General features: G+C 42.3%; 1 protein-coding gene across 1 annotated transcript in view; it reads left to right on the top strand.

The window, feature by feature from the left end:
- The window catches only part of LOC128686607 (uncharacterized), a 131,951-nt gene that overhangs the window by 39,732 nt on the left and 72,209 nt on the right, over positions 1–20,010 (top strand). The window contains exon 4 of the mRNA XM_070084293.1: positions 690–836. Within this exon, the coding sequence (XP_069940394.1) occupies positions 690–836 (147 nt within the window). The remainder of the gene's footprint in view (positions 1–689; positions 837–20,010) is intronic.

The following is a 20,010-nucleotide window of genomic DNA, read 5'->3' as shown; positions in this document are numbered from 1 at the left end:
CATGCAGCTTCCTGGCCTTTTCATATATGATCACTTGAGAGATGCTATCTCCTGCTATCTGTTTTTCGTTTATCCACACCAGTAACAGTCTCTCAACATCTTCGAGTACTTGCGATCTCTTATTCGAAAAAGTTGCACCTTTTGCAAGAACAGCTTCCTTGATTGTCGTTTTCTTGGCCACAATAGCAGCTATGGTTGACTGGGGTTTGGTATACAACCTGGCCAGCTCCGAGACATGCACTCCACTTTCGTACTTAGCAATTATCTCTTTCTTCATATCCATAGTAATTCTCACCCTTTTTTCTGCAGGGTTGGCACTAGAAGCTTTCTTGGGGCCCATGGTGACTTATTTTGCAGGTACAATCACTAAAAATGCTGTGATAATATGAAATGTTCCAATTGTATGCGTGGATGCGACCGCACTGGCTGGCTTGTAAACACTGGCACCCACAGGACAACTGAGGCGCACTCAGGCCACACGTGGACGCATCTCGTACGAATCGTGTAGGGCGAGTTTTTTAGCGTTAGCTGAGGCAAAATTTTTGCATTAAAATGTATCGTATGCTGGATTTAACGTAAGGTGATGCCATCGTATGCTGAGGGTCCACTGTACTTTAATAGATATTTAGTAATTTTTTGTACTTTATAATATCTGTTCTTTGACTAATAATAATTTATGATTTCCACAGCATGTATGTCAAAAGTGTGGCGTGTTTTGTAAGGGTAACGAAAGCTACAGCTTACATATGGCTGAGCACTTTAAAGCCACCAGCTTCCACTGTCATATATGTACAGCTTGTTTCAGGCGGCGGCAGCAGTACGATGACCATCTTAAGGTATGTGATACTGTATATGCATTTGTTCATGTTTTGCATATAATATTCACTGAATTTTGAATGTGTGAAATTGTAGCAACAGCTGACAAGTAGTAATAAAAAAAGACTCAAGAAAAGACAAGAACAAGGGTAGTCTTGCTGTGATGACTGACAAAAACTTATTTTAGGAACAATTATAGTGATAGCAAAACAAGTGACATTGCAGTTTTTTTTTTTTAACACACAGGCTGTCTCCCACCGAGGTAGGGTAACCTGACAAAGAAGTAACACATTCACCATCACTCTATCACTGTGTTACCAGAGCCTTGCTGACATTATAGCTCAGATGCCCACACTAGTTGGATGTCCAAGCCCCTCATATACAAAACCTTTTTTACCTCCTTCCAACCTTTCTTAGGACAACCCTATCCCTCCTCCTTTCTATCACAGATTTATACACCCTCCACACGCCGCCCTCAAACATGACATCTCTGCCTCCAGCCTCCTTCTCGCTGCAATGTTTTAAAAACCATGCTTCACACTCATATAAGAGTGTTGGTACCACTGTACTCTGGTACATTTTCCTTTTTGCCTCCATGGATAAGAGTGATAAATGATTTGGTTTAAAAAACTGACAAATTGAAGAGTGAGACACTTGTACAACATTTGGGAATCTTTACTGAGGAAACATTTCGCCAGCCAGTGGCTTCTTCAATCCAGTACAGAGAAGAATGGTAGAAAAAGGGGAGGAAACTGAACACACCAATTCCTCAGCCTGGAATCAGTATGTTCAGTCCATCAGTCTTGAAGAAAGTACAGCATATGCTCAAAGAAGTGGCTTATATACTTCAGTCAGGTGAGTTGAAGCAGGAGGCAGTGGAGTCACAGTGGAAATATCCATTAGTGTAAGTAGGTTAATGCTTGTCTAACCTGTGGATGTTACCTACTTACTCTAGTGGATACTTTCATTATGACTCTGCCTCCTCCTGCTTCAACTCACCTGACTGCAGTATATAAGCCACCTCTCTGAGCACATGCTCTACTTTCTTCAAGGCTGATGGACTGAACACATCAATTCCAAACTGAGGGACTGATTACCTCAATTTCCTCCTATTTTTCTACCATTCTTCTTCTTTATATTGGATTGAAGAAGCCACTGACTGGCAAAATGTTTCCTCAATAAAGATCCCCAAATGTTGCACAAGTGTCTCATTCTTCTTTATGGACAAGGTTCTTTGTCTCCACAGATGCCTTAGTGCACCAACCACCTTTTTTTTTCCTCATCAGTTCCATGGTTCACCTTATCTTTCGTAGACCCATCTACCAACAAGTCCACTCCCAAATATCTGAACACATTCACTTCCTCCATACTTCCTTCTTCCAATCTAATATCCACTCTTGCATTACTTAATTTTTTGTTACTCGTTACCTTGTTCTTTCCCGTGTTCACCTCTAATTTCCATTTACATATCCTCCTAAATTCATCTACCAACCTTTACAGCTTCTCTTCAGAATCTCACAAAAACACTGGCAAACAGCAATTCTGACAGCTCCCACTTCATATTAGATTCTTTGTCTTTTAACCCCAAACCTCTCCCCAACACCCTAGTACATATTCACTTTCTTTGCAACCCCATCTGTTAGTATGTTAAACAACCACAGTGACATCATGCATCCCTGTCTAAGGCCTGCTTTTACTAGAAAATAATCTCCCACTCCCTCTCCTACATACTCTAATCTGAGCCTCACTATCCCCATAAAATCTCTTTACTGCTTTAAGTTACCTACCACATATTCCATACACTTGCAATATCTTCCACATTGCTTCCCTCTCCACCCTATCATATCACTTTTTAAAGTCCATAAATGCAATGAAAAATTCCTTTCCTTTATCTAAATGTTGTTCACTTATTTATGTTTCAATGTAAACACTTGGTCTACACATCCCCTACCATTCTTAAAACCTCCTTGTTCGTCTTCAAGCCTGCTTTCTGTCTTACCCTTAATTCTTTAAGTAATAACACTACCAAATACTTTATTAGTATACTTAACTCTTAAACTCTCTTTTATCCTCTCTTCCTTTATACAAAGGAGTTATGCACACTGCTAATCCCAGCGTACGTTCCCCCTTCATACATTTATTGAACAACTGCACCAACCACTCCAAAATTATATCTCCACCTGCTTTTAACTTCTCTGTTTTGATCCCATCAATCCCAGTTGCTTATTTTTCAATTTGTCTACCCGGGTTTTAGTTTTTCCTTCTGTTTATCAATCCCTTTAATCCAATTTCTCTCTATTGTTGTTGCTGTTGTTTGGTGTGAAGGCAAACCGATGTATTGATTAGGTGCTCTCAGCCATTATTTGAATAAAGGCTCTGCTGTTTTGTTATTTTACCTCAAAATCTGCATAGTCTCAACTCTAATTTTTTTTAACTTGGAAAATGTATAAATCTGTAGTGGAAGGAGGGTAGGGTAGGGGTTGGCCTAGGAAAGATTGTAGTGAGGGGATAAGGGAGGTTTTTGTGTGTGAGGGGCCTGGACTTCTAGGAAGTGTGTGTGAGCGTGTTAGATAAGAGCGAATGGAGACAAATGGTTTTTATGACTTGACGTGCTGAAGGGATTCAGGGAAACCGGCAAGCTGGACTTAAGTTCTTGAGGTGGGAAGTACAGTGCCTGCATTCTGAAGGAGGAGTGTTGATGTTGCAGTTTCTTAACTGTAGTATAAGCACACCTCTGACAAGACAGTGATAGAGTGAATGATGATGAAAGTGTGGGAAATGGCATATGTGTTAAAAAAAATCCCTTACTTTAAGTGGAAAAATCCTTCCACCATGAGCTATGTATGTTGTAAGGGGCAACTAAAATTCCGGAAGCTAGGGGCTAGTAACCCCCTCCTCCTATACAAATTATGAAATGTAAAAAGACAGTTTTTTTCTTCAGATTTCAATCACTTTGTCACAGTGGGAGATGGGCATTGTGTTTAAAAAATTCCCTTACATTTTAGGGGACACAACAAGAAGTATTTTACTCTACTTCCTTCATCACAACAGGTAGAAAGTGTCCTGTCTCTAAGCAGGAGGGGATACCTGTGGACTGTACATAATATGTTGCAAATAGCAGGTCAGTGACCTGCTATTTGCTGATGACTGCGCCCTCAATGCTGCTTCAGAAGCCGCCATGCGGCACAGTGTTGACAAGTTCTCTGACGCCTGCAACAACTTCGGGCTGACAATCAGTACAACGAAGACTGAAGTGATGCACCAGCCTGCTCCGGGAAAGACGTATGTTGAGACAAACATCACCATCAACGGGCAGCGACTGAACGCCGTAGACAAATTCACCTACCTCGGCAGTACCCTTTCCAGAAACGTTGACATCGATGATGAGGTGAATGCCAGACTTGCCAAAGCCAGTGCCACCTTCGGCAGGCTCCACAAGAATGTATGGAACCGAAGAGGCATCACCACAAGCACCAAGATCAAGGTGTACAGAGCCATAGTCCTCACCACACTTCTCTATGGCTGCAAAACCTGGACTGTCTACAAACATCACGCCAGAAAGTTGAACCCCTTTCACACCACATGGCTCAGAAAAATTCTCGGCATCAAATGGCAAGATAAGATCCCAGACACAGAAGTGCTGACTACAGCTGGCCTGCCTAGCATCTACACCATCCTAATGCAGACACAGCTTCGCTGGGCAGGTCACGTTGCTCGCATGCCAGACCACCGGCTGCCAAAGAAGCTCTTGTTTGGCGAACTGCAGCATGGAAAGCGTTCTCAAGGAGACCAAAAGAAGCGCTACAAGGACACCCTTAAGACTGCTCTGAAAGCTTTCAACATCAACCACACCATGTGGGAGCTGATAGCTCAGGACAGGAATGACTGGCGAGCAGTTGTCCAGAAAGGGGCAACATCCTGCAAGGCAAGCAGAATCTCACTAGCTGAGCAGCGCAGGCAGGCGAGGAAGACCAGAGCCATCAGACCCCTCGATGCCGCCACCCTTCCCTGTCCACACTGCCAGAGAACGTTTCGTGCACGGATTGGCTTGACAAGTCATCTGCGTACCCACCAACTTCGACCCCAGGATGACTAGATGGTCCTCATCGAATCGACGGACAAACAACAACAACAACAACATAATATGTTTAAATTTTTTTTTAACTGGCTTGTGACTGAAATCCCAACCAGTATGCATACATAGTATGCAGAGAACGTAAAAAGAAATTAGAATGCAGCATGGTATTATGAAATTTATTATTCATAGAGCAGAACATTTAATAAGGTAATTTGGTCATGTAGGAAGAATGGAGCAAAATAATGTTTGTTGATTCAGAGGAACATGCAAATTTGGGGTGAATAGGAGGAAGTACAGTGGACCCTCCCTTTTCGTCGACCTCCGGTATCGCTGATTTCCATTTTCACCGACTTTTTTTTTTCATAAAAATATTGGTTCCGTTTTTGTCGGTTTCCTTCATTTTCGTCAGTGGTATGGAACCTGTCCAGTGCCCAGCATGCAGACAAAGCCGCCTCCCACACGTATCTCAGGCAGTGTCACGTTGTTTCTCGGTGAGTAAACATATCCTGCAAGGTCATACGTAACATTTCGTAATAAAAATCCATTTTTTTGGCACTTGCTTATTGTGTGACTGCTAAATAAGCCACCATGGCCCCAAAGAAAGCTCCTAGTGCCAGTCCTTTGGTAAAGAAAGTGAGGAACACCGTAGAAATGAAAAAAGAAATCGACCGAAAATACGATAGTGGCATACGCATTGCTGAACTCGGCAGGATGTATGGGAAGGCGCCATCAACCATCAGCTCCATTGTGGTAAAGAGAAAAGAAATCATGGAAGCTGATGTTGCGAAAGGGGTGAATGCGATAACCAGAGATCCCAGACCTTTGAAGAAGTGGAGAAATTGTTGTTGGTGTGGATCAGAGAGAAAGAGTTAGCAGGAGATAGTGTTGTGCAGTCGACAATTTGTGAAAAGGCAAGGCAGTTGCATGACAATCTCATAAAGAAACTGCCTGAAACAAGTGTTAATGTTGGTGAATTTAAGGCCATCAAAGGCTGGCTCGAAAAATTCAAGAAGCAAAGTGGCATACAGCATTGTAAGGTATGGTGAGGGTGCCAGTTCACACAAATATACAGCTGAAAAATTCATGCGGGAATTCAAAGACTTTGTAGAGGCTGAAAAATTCCAACCCCAACAAGTGTTCAATTGTGACGAAACAGGCCTGTTTTTGAAGAAAATGCCAAAGAGGACCTACATCACACAGGAAGAAAAGGCACTCCCATGACACAAGCCTATAAAAGACAGGCTAACTCTCTTGTTGTGTGGTAATGCTAGTGGGGATTTCAAAGTGAAGTCTTTACTGGTGTATCACTCTGAAAATCCCAGAGTGTTCAAGAAAAACAGTGTTGTCAAGAGTAAATTGTGTGTGATGTGGAAGGCTAACAGTAAGGCATGGGTCACTAGGGAAATTTTCCTGGAATGGTTCAATGAAGTGTTTGGCCCGAGTGTGGAGAAATACCTCCTGGATAATAAACTGCCACTCCAGTGCCTCCTGTTAACCTTTAAACTGTCCACACGTAGATCTATGTTCACATGCGGGGGGCTCCGAACGTAGTTCAGCGTTTTATTTTTCATTCCTTCAAATTTGGTGCGATAGGCCTGAGTCGCCTAGACATGAAAGAATGGGTCTGTGCACTCAGTGTGCGCAGTATGAAAAACATCAGGAACCACTTAGTACCTTGTGGGAGCACCAGTTCAGTTGAGCGCCAGCTAGAGCAAATAGCGTGGCAAACACCAGGGATTCATTGATGTCATGTCATATTATCACTCACATTTTTAACCCTTTCAGGGTCGAGGATCCCCTTCCTAAACTTGTTCTCAGGATCGAAAATTTTTTGAAAAAAAAAAAATTATTTTTTCTTATGAAATGATAGAGAATCTTTTCCCAATCACAATGACACCAAAAGTATGAAATTTGCTGGAAAACTTACAGAAATATGCTCTTGCGAAGTTAGCGGTCTTGACGATGTTTATGCATCGGCGATTTCGCCCAATTTGAGACCTATTTTCGGCCAGTTCCAATGTACCAGTCGGCAAAAGTTGTAGCTATTTCGCTAGAATTCCATTTGTTCTATCAAATGAGTACAAGAAACCACCCATTTACTGATTTCAGTTTTCCAATAAAGTGGTCAGAAATTGGCAATTTTGCCAATTTCACGCAAATTTCAAATGCCAATTTCAAAATAGGGTCCATAATAAACAACACAGACATTCCTGGCACTAAAATAACATTTTCTCTGTTCATTAGTTATATCTCCAGGCCCCTCTTACATTTCTATTACTTTCCACTTTGAATTTTTATTCTCACTAAAAATAGAGGATTTACTGTTATGCAGATTACTGCATTAGTGTAAAAATCGTATAAATAATATCAGCGCACTTGTGAAAGAATATTAGACTCACCAGTTGGCATGTATTGGACGTGTGGCATGATTTGTTTACTTTTGAACATTGGCAAAAATTGAACATTTCTGCTACTTTGAGCTCAATTTCAAGGTACTTTTCCTTGTGAAACCAATCAAAATCATCTCAATTTCTGTAATATGTTTTCCATTCTGTAAAATGAGACCAAGAAAATGAGAATACAACCATAATTACCATACAAAAATACACTTCAAAGTCGCTGTTTTGAACGGAAAACACAAATTTTTTTTTTCTCATTATGCACTGTGTGCCGCAGGATTTTTTATACTGTGCACACTGACCACACAGACCCATTCTTTCATGTGAAAGCCTACGAGCTTTCTCGCTAGATTTGAAGGCGCTAGAATTTACGCGTACTAGTACAGCACCAACCCTGGTGTGCAAGCCATACTAGTATGACACCGACCCTGAAAGGGTTAAGAAGAAAGTAAAAATAGATTAGATAAATGCATGAGTGGGTGTGGGTGGGTGTGAGTTAGACCTGACAAACTTGTGCTACTAGGTCAGACACCGTGCTCCTTCTTTCAGTGGATGTGACCTGACTTGGTGAGTCATTGGTCTAAGCAGGGGGGGGTGACATGGACCTGTCTTGCATGGGCCAGTAGGCCTACTGCAGTGTTCCTTCTTTTTTATATTGTAATGTATTCGGCTGGCTTTGGCTGTCTCGGTCTGTATCTCTCTGTCTATATCTCTTGTCTATCTCTGTCTCTCACATGTACTCATAAATGCAGTTATTATACATATGTAAATTACTTAGGATAACCCAAAAATTCCAGGCCAAGTGCTATACAGAGTTTGTAGGTATAAGACATAAATAAACATGACCACACACAGAAGACAGAAAGGCAGATAAGCTGAACTAGACAGATAGATAAACAGAGCTAGGCAGAGACAGATCAATAGACAGACAGATGGATGTACAGGTGGAAGTCTTTGAAACATGGTGTCATGCGCAGTGGTGTTTTACACTCCTCACTGCATTGTGGAGTGTCTCTGCATTGTTGTGGGCTTTTTTTTTTTTTTTGTATGTGCACAGACAAAACACCTCTTCTGAGCCTTTTTTTTCAAAGCAGTAGCAGGCAGTTGTATTAGGAAGTGATCACCATGCTTCAGATGAGAAGGTAGTTGTTGATAATTTAGTGGGTGGTTTTCTATTGTAGGTGTTGTTCCTTGGTACTTGAATACTATTTGTCTGATGATAGACAAACAAAATTCGGCATATGATGGTTTGTTTCTGGTCCTCATCTTATACATATTATAAGCATTGAGCATGGAAATGTCCAGAAGATGGAAAAAGAGTTTTATGTACCACTTATAACTCTTGCGAACACAATCAGCAAACTCAATCTGCATGTCACATTTGTCCAGTGAGCGCATATTGAGGGTGTAATCAATCACAGCTGCAGGTTCATTGCTTTTTCTATGCTGCCTGCCAGTGTTTGTGAATTTCGTTAGGGTGAACTGATGACAACAGTGTGACATCTCGTTTGTCATGCCACTGAAATGCCATAATGTCATTGGCAGCAAACGCCTGCACCTCACCTCTACGAGTGCCAGCGTCAAACCTGGGCATATGTTTACAATTTGCACGCACTCTGCCACACACCTGTCATGTTCACTCGCAAAAAATCACTGAGTGAGGGGCTTGTGTACCAGTTATCAGTATATAATGTATGCCCCTTACCAAGGTATGGTTCTATCATTGTTCTAACCACATCACCAGAGATGCCCAATAACTTCCTGGTATTTTGCAATGTATAACTTCCAGTGTATACAATAATATCCATTACAAGACCACTGTAACAATCACAAGGCACAAACAACTTTATACCGAAGCGTTTCCTCTTGCTTTGTATGTACTGCTTGAAAGCGAGTCTTCCTTTGAACAGAATCAAAGACTCGTCAATTACAAGCTTCCTGAAGGGATAAAAATACATGTTGAATTTCTCTTTCAGATACACAAACGCATTCCTAATCTTATATAACCTGTCATTTCTGTCAGGCCTGGTTTTGTCTGAGAAGTGAAGCATACGTAATAGTAGCATAAATCGATTCACTCCCATTATATCACTGAAACCTGGGGTTGCAATCAGGCGGTCTGTTGACCAGTATGATTTCAAACTGTGCTTATACACATGTGGCATAAGCACTATTGTGGCAAAGAAAAGATACATCTCAGCCACAGTTGTCTCCTTCCACCTGTGTAGCCGTGAGCTTGGTGAAAGTATTGTGTTTGCCATGGTGTACTTGTATTATCTGTTGCTTTCACTGACAATAATTTTCATCGGGGTTGGTCAAAGAATAACTCGAAACATTCCAGTTCAGTGGCATTGTTCCCCTGTGTACAACATGGCTGTATTCCACTTTGGCTTTCATCAAACTGGTGGGGATTTGGAACAAAATTGACAGCTTCCTGCCAATCCCAGGTGCGGTCTGCTGGTGGGTACTGGACAATGACAGGTGGTTGTGGTTGTAGAGGTTGCGGTTGTGGTTGTGGAGGATGGTGTGGTGGGTGGGTGGGGGATGATGGCCTTTGTTGTAGATCAGCTGAGGCAGCGGCGTGGGTGGCAGCATGGCCCACTGCTGGTGCCTCACTGCCGGCACCACCACTACCACCACCATGCACATTTTCCATCCCGATTGCAACACTATCATCGTCATTTTCACTGTCTGTTCCTGTTGTACAGCCACGGGATGTACTCCGAGATGTACTCCTTCCCCTTGGAATAGCATATGGCACACTACCAGAGCGCATATATCGTCGTATATACTGACGCTTCACTGGAGAATATTCCACTTCACTATCACTATTGGAACTGGTTTCAAGAGCTTGTAATTCATATTCATTATCATTTCCAATGCTCACATCTGATTCTGGGATTTGGGAAAATAGGAGTTTCCTCTTTGATTCTGGTACAACTGAACATGAACAAGACGGCCCAGCAGCAGAGGTGGAAGGCTGAGGGTCGTCTGGGTTTTCCTCACTATTACTGATATTATGGTCATTAGTTTTGGTCAAAACCTCACCAAAACCTTGAAACCCATCTTCACTGGCACTTCCATCTGTATTAGAACTGTCAATGGGGAACAAAAGTGTCCCAATTCACCGAGGAGTGAGGAGCTTCTTAACGCGAGGCATGGCGAACAACGTCTACTAAAATGGCATTCCCACAATGCGCCACTGGGCCCCAGATTTTTTTTCTACTGCACACACCGACCACACACACCCATTCTCTCACACCTAGACCTACCAGCCTTTTCCCGCGAGATTTGAAGGCGCTAGAATTTATGCGTACTAGTATGTCATGGACACTGGCGCATAAGCCGTACTAGTATGGCTGAAACCCTGAAAGGGTTAATTTAAAAACAAAAAAAACATTTTTTTTATTTTTCAAAATATTCGGAGCGCCACACAGGTGAACATAGATCTACATTTATACAGTTTAAGGGTTAATGGACAGTGCTCCTTCTCATCCTCCAGATTTGGAAGACCAATTGTCTAAGGAATTCAGTTTTGTAACAGTGAAGTTCTTGTCTCCTAACACTACTCCTCTCATCCAGCCCATGGACCAGCAGATCATTGCAAACTTCAAAAAACTGTACACCAAGTCAATGTTTCAAAGGTGCTTTAACATAACCTCAGACTCTGAGTTGACCCTAAGAGAGTTCTAGAGGAATCACTTCAATATTTTCTATTGCATAAGCCTTATAGATAAGGCTTGGCAGGGAGTGACTTCCAGGACGATGACCTCTGCATGGGAAAAATTGTGGCCAGATTGTGTCCAAAAGAAGGATTTTGAAGGGTTTGAGGCTGACCCTGTTGACCCTACACCTGTTGTGCAATCATTTGTGGCATTGGGGAATTCCAAGGGGTTGGATGTGAGTGGCCAGGATGTGGAAGAGTTGGTGGAGGACCACAATCAAGAGCTAACCGCTGATGAGCTGCAAGAGCTTCATCTGCAACAGCAACAGACCACAGCTCAAGAAATTGCTTCAGAGGAGGAGGAAGAGAGAAGAAAGAAGGTGCCTTCTTCAAAGATTAAGGAGATTTGTGCAATGTGGAATAAAGTGCATTCATTTGTGGAGGAACATCACCCTGAGAAAGCTGTTGCAATCCATGCTGGCAACTTTTACAGTGACAATGCCATGTCCCATTTTAGGCAAATCTTAAAGAGATGCCAGAAACAGACCTATCTGGACATATATTTTGTGCGACGGGTCCAGTGACTCGCAAGCTGGTCCTAGTGGCATTAAAAAACAAAGGAGGGAAGTGACCCCAGATAAGGACTTGGTACCTAGAGTCCTTCTGGAGGGGGATTCCCCTTCCAAACAATAACCTCTCTTCCCTCTCCCCTCCTCCCTGTCCTCCATCCATCAACAACAGCCTTCAATAAAGGTAAGTGTCATGTTGCATGTTCATTGTTTTGTGTATGTAAATCTATCTTTAGGGTAGAAAAAATTTTTTTGTTACTACTTCTGGGTGTCTAGAACAGATTACAGTGGGCCCCTGACTTACGATGACCGAAACCTACGATAAAACCAACTTACGATGCTTGTCAGCATAAAAATTTGACCCTGACCTACGTTGAAAAACTCGACTTACATCATTCGTCCCGTACGCGTCCACGCATCTGGCTGGCCTGAGCGCGCCTCAGCTGGCCTGCCTTCAGTTAGTGTGCCAATGTTTACAAGCCAGTGTGGTTGTTTCCATGCATACATTCAGAACATTTTGTATTATTCCAGTGTTTTTAGTGCTTGTAACTGCTAAATAAGCCACCATGGGCCCAAAGAAAGCTTCTAGTGCAAACCCTGTGGTAAAAAGGGTGAAAATTACTATTGAAATGAAGAAAGAGATAATAAGTTTCAAAGTGGAGTGCATGCCTCTGAGCTGGCCAGGTTGTACAACAAACCCCAGTCAACCATCGCTACTATCCTGGCCAACAAAGAGGCAATCAAGGAAGCTGTTGTTGCAAAAGGTGCAAGTATCTTTACGAAACACAGATCGCAAGTACTCGAATATGTTGAGAGACTGTTATTGGTGTGGATAAACGAAAAACAGATAGCAGTAGATAGCATCTCTCAAGCGATCATATGTGAAAAGGCAAGGCAGTTGCATGACGATTTAATTAAAAAAATGCCTGCAACTAGTGGTGATGTGAGTGAATTTAAGGCCAGCAAAGGTTGGTTTGAGAGATTTAAGAATCGTAGTGGCATACATAGTGTACTAAGGCATGGCGAGGCTGCCAGTTCGAGCCAAAAAGCAGCTGAAAAATGTGTGCAGGAATTCAAGGGGTACATTGAGGCTGAAGGATTGAAACCCCAACAAGTGTTTAATTGTGGCAAAACAGGGTTGTTTTGGAAGAAAATGCCAAACAGGACCTACAATGCACAGGAGGAAAAAGTACCGCCAGGACACAAGCCTATGAAAGACAGGCTAACCTTAATGTTGTGTAGTAATACTAGTGGTGATTGCAGAGTGAAGGCTCTACTCGTATATCACTCTGAAACTCCCAGAGTGTTCAGGAAAAAGAATGTCATCAAGGCTAATTTGTCTGATGTGGAGGGCAAACAGTAAGGCATGGGTCACTAAGGACTTTTTCTGTGACTGGTTTTACCATGTTTTTGGCCCCACAGTGAAAAATTACCTCCTGGAAAATAAATTGGTGCTTAAGTGCCTCATGGTATTAGACAATGCTCCTGGTCATCCTTCAGACTTGGCAGAGTGAATTTCAGGGGAGTTGAGTTTCATTAAAGTGAAATTCTTGCCTCCTAATACCACTCCTCTCCTCCAGCCCATGGACCAGCAGGTCATTTCAAATTTCAAAAAACTGTACACCAAAGCAATGTTTCAAAAGTGCTTTGAAGTGACCTCAGATGCTCGATTGAACCTAAGAGAGCTTTAGAAAGATCACTTTAGTGTCCTCAATTGTGTAAACCGTATAGGTAAGGCTTCGGAGGGAGTGACTAAGAGGACCTTGAACTCTGCTTGGAGGAAATTATGGTCACAATGTGTAGAAGAGAGGGATTTTCAAGGGTTTGGGGCTAACCCTCAGGAGCCTGTGCCAGTTGTGGAATCTATTGTGGCATTTGAGAAGTCCATGGGGTTGGAGGTTAGTGGGGAGGATGTGGAAGAGTTGGTTGAGGACAGCGATGAAGAACTAACCACTGACGAGCTGCAAGAGCATCTGCAACAGCAAGAGGCCACAACTGAGGAAATTGCTTCAGAGGAGGGGAGAGAAAAATTGAGGAAGTTGCCTTCTTCAAAGATTAGCCCCTTGACTGTTTCGGTCGTATATATACGTCATACAAGCCACCGTTTTTGACGTATATATGCTCATAAATTCTAGCAGCTTCAAATCAAGTAGGAGAAACCTGGTAGGCCCACATGTGAGAGAATAGGTCTGTGTGGTCAATGTGCACCATATAAAGGAAATCCTGCAGCACGCAGTGCATAATGTGAAAAAAAACTCTGACCGTTTTTTTTTTTTAGTAAAATGTCGACTTTGTGGTCTATTTTTGTATAGTATTTATGGTTGTATTCTCGTTTTCTTGGTCTCATTTGATAGAATAGAAAACATATTATAGAAATAGAGGTGATTTTGATTGGTTTTACTATAAAAACAACTTGCAAATGGATGTCAAAATAGGGGAAATGTTTGATTTTTGCCGATGTTCAAAAGTAAACAAATGATGCCGTTGTCCAATAAATGTCCAACTAGCCATTCTGACATGCAGTCATGAATGGGTTGACATTATTTATACAATTACAGTGGTCCCTCAATAATCGTCCTGCCTGAAAGTCGTCCATTTCGGAAATAGTCCTGTTTTTTCGTCAAAATATTGGCTCGGAAATGGTCCGGTAACTCGCTAATAGTCCTTCGTCCCAGACGCGTATGCACGGTCTGAACGGACTCGGGCCGCCTCAGCCTTTCCTTCCCAGCCAGTGTGCTATTGTTTATAAGTGAGCGACGGTCCCCTCACGTGCTCCAGTGAAATATTTCATAATATTTCATTTATTTTAGTGCTTGCAAGTTATTTAAGTGCGAAATAAGCTACCATGGCTCCAAAGAAAGCTCCTAGTGCCAAGCCTTTGGTAAAGAAGGTGAGAAATACGATTGAATTTAAGAAAAACATCATTGAACAATATGATAGTGGCGTACGTATGGGCGAACTGGCCAGGATGTATAACAAATCCCGTACAACCATATCTTCCATCATAGCCAAGAAAAAGGAAATCAAGGACGCTGTTGTTGCAAAGGGGGTAAATATGCTGACAAAAATGAGATCACCAGTACTCGAAGATGTTGAGAAGTTATTATTGGTGTGGACAAATGAGAAACAATTAGCAGGAGACAGTCTTATGACGTCGCTTATTTGTGAAAAGGCTAGGCAGTTGCATGACGATTTGGTAAAGAAATTGCCTGCAACTAGTGATGATGTGAGTGAATTTAAGGCTAGCAAAGGCTGGTTTGAGAGATTTAAGAAACGTACTGGCATACACAGTGTGGTAAGGCATGGTGAGGCTGCCAGTTCGGACCACAAGGCAGCTGAAAAATATGTGCATGAATTCCAGGAGTACATAAACAGTGAAGGACTGAAACCTGAACAAGTGTTCAGTTGTGACGAAACAGGCCTCTTTTGGAAGAAAATGCCAAAGAGGACCTTCATTACACAAGAGGAAAAGGCAATGCCAGGACACAAGCCTATGAAAGACAGGCTGACGCTAATGTTCTATGCTAATGCTAGTGGGGATTTCAAAGTGAAGCCATTACTAGTGTACCATTCTGAAAATCCCAGAGTGTTCAGGAAAAACAATGTTATGAAGAGTAAATTGTGTGTGTTTTGGAAATCTAATAGTAAGGCATGGGTCACGAGGGAAATTTTTGTAGAGTGGTTCAACGAAGTGTTTGGCCCTAGTGTGAAGAATTACCTCCTGGAAAAGAAATTGGATCTCAAGTGCCTCCTAGTAATGGACAATGCACCTGCTCATCCTCCAAACTTGGATGACCTAATTCTGAAGGAGTTTGGGTTCATCACAGTAAAGTTCTTGCCCCTGGATACCACTCCTCTCCTCCAACCCATGGACCAGCAGGTCATTGCAAACTTTAAAAAACTCTACACCAAAGCAATGTTTGAAAGGTGCTTGAATGTGACCTCAGACACTCACTTGACCCTACAAGATTTTTGGAAAGAACATTTCAGTATTCTCCATTGTGTAAGCCTTATAGGTAAGATGAACATCAAAATGGTATACAATACCGACAGGTTGTTAGGTAAGACACATATGCAACAGTTAGACAACTTTATTCCGGGTGATGGACTGAAGAAGCCTACGTTTCGGAATAAAGTTGTCTAACTGTTGCATGTGTGTCTTACCTAACAACCTGTCGGTATTGTATACCATTTTGATGTTCATCTTGTCAGACACTGCAACACGTGGCATCTTGGTACAGAAAACACTTTGGACAAGCTTTTCAAGTGAGAAGGGTTGGATCTGAGAGGGACATGACCTCTCAGTTGCCTCTCACTACTACTACTACTACTACTACTACTACTACTACTACCCTGCACCTCTCCTTCCGACAGTATTTAAGTCTCCGCACTGTCGCTTGATCTTCAGATAGTTCCTGACTATGGAACTGAACTTCTCCAGGCCGAGGGACTGACAACCTCAAATTCTACGACTTTTAGGGTGATGGACTGATTACATCGTCTTCACATCTCTACTGTTCCTGCCTACTTTCTGTATTCGACTGAAGAAGCCTACTGTGTAGGCGAAACGTTTCGGAATAAAGTTGTCTAACTGTTGCATATGTGTCTTACCTAACTTATAGGTAAGGCTTGGGAGGAAGTGACTACCAGGACTTTGAACTCTGCTTGGAGAAAATTGTGGCCAGATTGTGTCCACAAGAGGAATTCTGAAGGGTTTGGGGCTGACCCTGATGAGCCTATGTCAGTTGTTAAATCCATTGTGGCACTGGGGGCTTCCATGGGGTTGGATGTGAGTTTGGAGGATGTGGAAGAGTTGGTGGAGGACCACAACAAAGAGCTAACCACTGAGGAGCTTCAGCAGGAACAGCAACAGATGGCAGCTCTGAATCTTGCTGCAGAGGAGGAGGAAGAGAGATGGAGGAAGGTGCCTTCTTCAGAAATTAAGGAGATTTTTGAAATGTGGGGTAGGATGGAAAGATTTATGGAGAAACATCACCCAGAGAAGGATGTTGCAAGCCATATCGGCAACTTGTACAGTGACAGAGTCTTGGCCCATTTTAGGGAAGTTTTAAAGAGACGCCAGAAACAGAGCTCTCTGGACAGTTTTTTTGCGAGACAGGACTCCAGTGACTCTCAAGGTGGTCCTAGTGGCATTAAGAAACAGAGAAGAGAAGTAACCCCAGAAAAGCAATTGGTACCCAAGGTGTTGATGGAAGGGGATTCCCCTTCCAAACAGTAATTCATCCAATCAGTCTCCTTCTCCAGTCTTCCATACACAAAGAAGAATCGCCAATAAAGGTAAGTGTTATTCTGTTAATGTTTAATTCATCATGTGCCACTGTGTTGTTTATGTACTACATCTATGTTTCATGTAAAAAAATTTTTTGTTTTAATACTTCTGGGTGTCAAGAACGGATTAATTGAATTTACATTATTTCTTATGGGGAAAATTGATTCGTAAATCGTCCATTTCGATAATAGTCCCACTTCCAGGAACGGATTACGGACGATTATTGAGGGACCACTGTATTAGAATACTGCATAACAGTAAATCTTCTATTTTTTGTTTGAATAAAAATTCAAAATAGAAAGCAAGACTAATATCAGAGGGGCCTGGAGACATGACTGATGAACAAAGAAAATGTTATTTTAGAGCTAGGAATGTCTGCATCATTCATTCTGGAACCTATTTTGAAATTGTCATATTTTTTAATTTTCGTGAAATTGGCCAAATTGCAAATTTCTGATATTTCTTATTGTGATATTTCTTATTGTGGCTAGCTGGTCCAGTGGCTAAAGCGACGGTCTGGAGTTTTGAGACTTTCTGATCGCGGGTTCTATCCCTGCCTGTGATATGGTTTGTTTGCAGTTGTGTCACTACGATTTCGTGAGTCATGTTAACGGCTTTGAGGGGACTTGAGCTAGAGTTCGTCACGGCCACACTAGCTGGAGATTCGTCTGTAAAAAACTTGCATTTGTGGTCACAGTGGTGCCTATGCTAACCTTCCTATGGTGCAGAAATATACCTAGTTGGACGAATCTTATTGTGGCTAGCTGGTCCAGTGGCTAACGCGACGGTCTGGAGCTTTGAGACTTTCTGATCGCAGGTTCTATCCCCGCCCGTGGTATGGTTTGTTTGCAATCATGTCATTACGATTTCATGAGTCATGTTAACAGCTTTGAGGGTACTTGAGCTAGAGTTCGTCATGGCCACACTAGCTGGAGATTTGTCTGTAAAACTTGCATTTGTGGTCACAGTGGTGCCTATGCTAACCTCTATGGTGTAGAAATATACCTAGTTGGACGAATCTTATTGTGGCTAGCTGGTCCAGTGGCTAACGCGACAGTCTGGAGTTTTGAGACTCTCTGATCGCGGGTTCTATCCCCGCTCGTGGTATGGTTTGTTTATTACTCTTGTTTTATAATACAGGTACCATCCGACTTACGACCAAGTTTGGTTCCGAGAAACCGGTCGTAAGTAGAAATGGACATAAGTCAAACTTTACTACTGAATATCAACATCACATTTTTGTAATGACTTTATTTTATTGTTTTATTTTGGCATTTCATGTTTTACTTTACTTTTTATGCTGTTAGTACTGTATTTTATACTGTAAGGTTTAGGATAAACGCTGTGTACAACACAAATAGTTGCTTATTTCCCAGAAATTTGGCATAAAAAACACGGTCATTAGTCAAGTGGTCGTATGTCGAGCAGGTCGTAAGTCGGATGGTAGGTGTGTGTGTGTGTGTGTGTGTATATTTTTTTTTTTTTTTTCAACAAGTCAGCCGTCTCCCACCAAGGCAGGGTGACCCAAAAAAGAAAGAAAATCCCCAAAAAGAAAATACTTTCATCATCATTCAACACTTTCACCACACTCACACATTATCACTGTTTTTGCAGAGGTGCTCAGAATACAACAGTTTAGAAGCATACACATATAAAGATACACAACATATCCCTCCAAACTGCCAATATCCCAAACCCCTCCTTTAAAGTGCAGGCATTGTACTTCCCATTTCCAGGACTCAAGTCCAACTATATGAAAATAACCGGTTTCCCTGAATCCCTTCACTAAATATTACCCTGCTCACACTCCAACAGATCGTCAGGTCCCAAGTACCATTCGTCTCCATTCACTCCTATCTAACACGCTCATGCACGCTTGCTGGAAGTCCAAGCCCCTTGCCCACAAAACCTCCTTTACCCCCTCTCTCCAACCCTTTCGAGGACGACCCCTACCCCGCCTTCCTTCCCCTATAGATTTATATGCTTTCCATGTCATTCTACTTTGATCCATTCTCTCTAAATGACCAAACCACCTCAACAACCCCTCTTCTGCTCTCTGACTAATACTTTTATTAACTCCACACCTTTTCCTAATTTCCACACTCCGAATTTTCTGCATAATATTTACACCACACATTGCCCTTAACCCTTTGAGGGTTTTGGTCGTACTAGTACGTCTTATGCATAGGGGTTTTTGACGTACTAGTACGCATAAATTCTAGCGGCCTCAAATCTCGCAGGAAAAGGCTGATAAGCCTAGATGTGAGAGAATGGGTCTGTGTGGTGGGTGTGCACAGTAGGAAAAAAATCTGGGACCCAGTGGTGCATTATGGGAATGCCATCATAGTACACAATTTCCACCGTGCCCTGCGGTAAGAAGTTCCTCACTCCTCGGCGAATTGGGACACTTTTGTTCCCCAGTGACAGTTCTAATACAGATGGAAGTGACAGTGAAGATGAGTTTCAAGGTTCTGGTGAGGTTTTGACCGAAACTAATGACCATAATATGGGTAATAGTGAGGAAAACCCAGACAACCCACAGCCTTCTACCTCTGGTGCTGGGCTGTCTTGTTCACGTTCAGTTGTACCAGAATCAAAGAGGAAACTCCTATTTTCCAAAATCCCAGACTCAGATGTGAGCATTGGTGATGATAGTGATAGTGATTATGAACTACAAGCTCTTCAAACTTGTTCCAAGAATGGAGGAGGAGGAGGAGGCAGAGGAGGAGGAGGCAGAGGAGGAGGAGGCAAGAGGAGGAGGAGGCAAGAGGAGGAGGAGGCAGGAGGAGGAGGAGGAGGAGGAGGAGGAGGAAGAGGAGGAGGAGGAGGAGGAGGAAGAAGAGGAGGAGGAAGAAGAAGAATACGTAATGATAACAATAATACATAATAATAATAATACATAATATTAATACATAATAATAATAATAGGTAATAATAATAATATGTAATAATAAATGTTCACCCATGACAGTAACAAGATAAGGGGAGATAACATCTGATAAGTGCTGACGTTTGATGAGGGTAAATGAGGGTAGAGCTGATGCCAAAAGATGAGATGAACATCGCCCTCCCTTTGTTTTTGCTGGTATACTAACATTTCTGTCTGTCTATTTGCCTGTCTGTCAAGCTCCCTGTCTATCCGTCTAGCTCTCTGTCTCAGAGAGCCACAAGACTGCGTCATCACTTTTACTCAC

This window comes from Cherax quadricarinatus, chromosome 12, assembly GCF_038502225.1.
Source record: "Cherax quadricarinatus isolate ZL_2023a chromosome 12, ASM3850222v1, whole genome shotgun sequence".
NCBI classification, from domain to species: domain Eukaryota; kingdom Metazoa; phylum Arthropoda; class Malacostraca; order Decapoda; family Parastacidae; genus Cherax; species Cherax quadricarinatus.
This window is presented reverse-complemented; position numbering and strand designations above follow the sequence as displayed.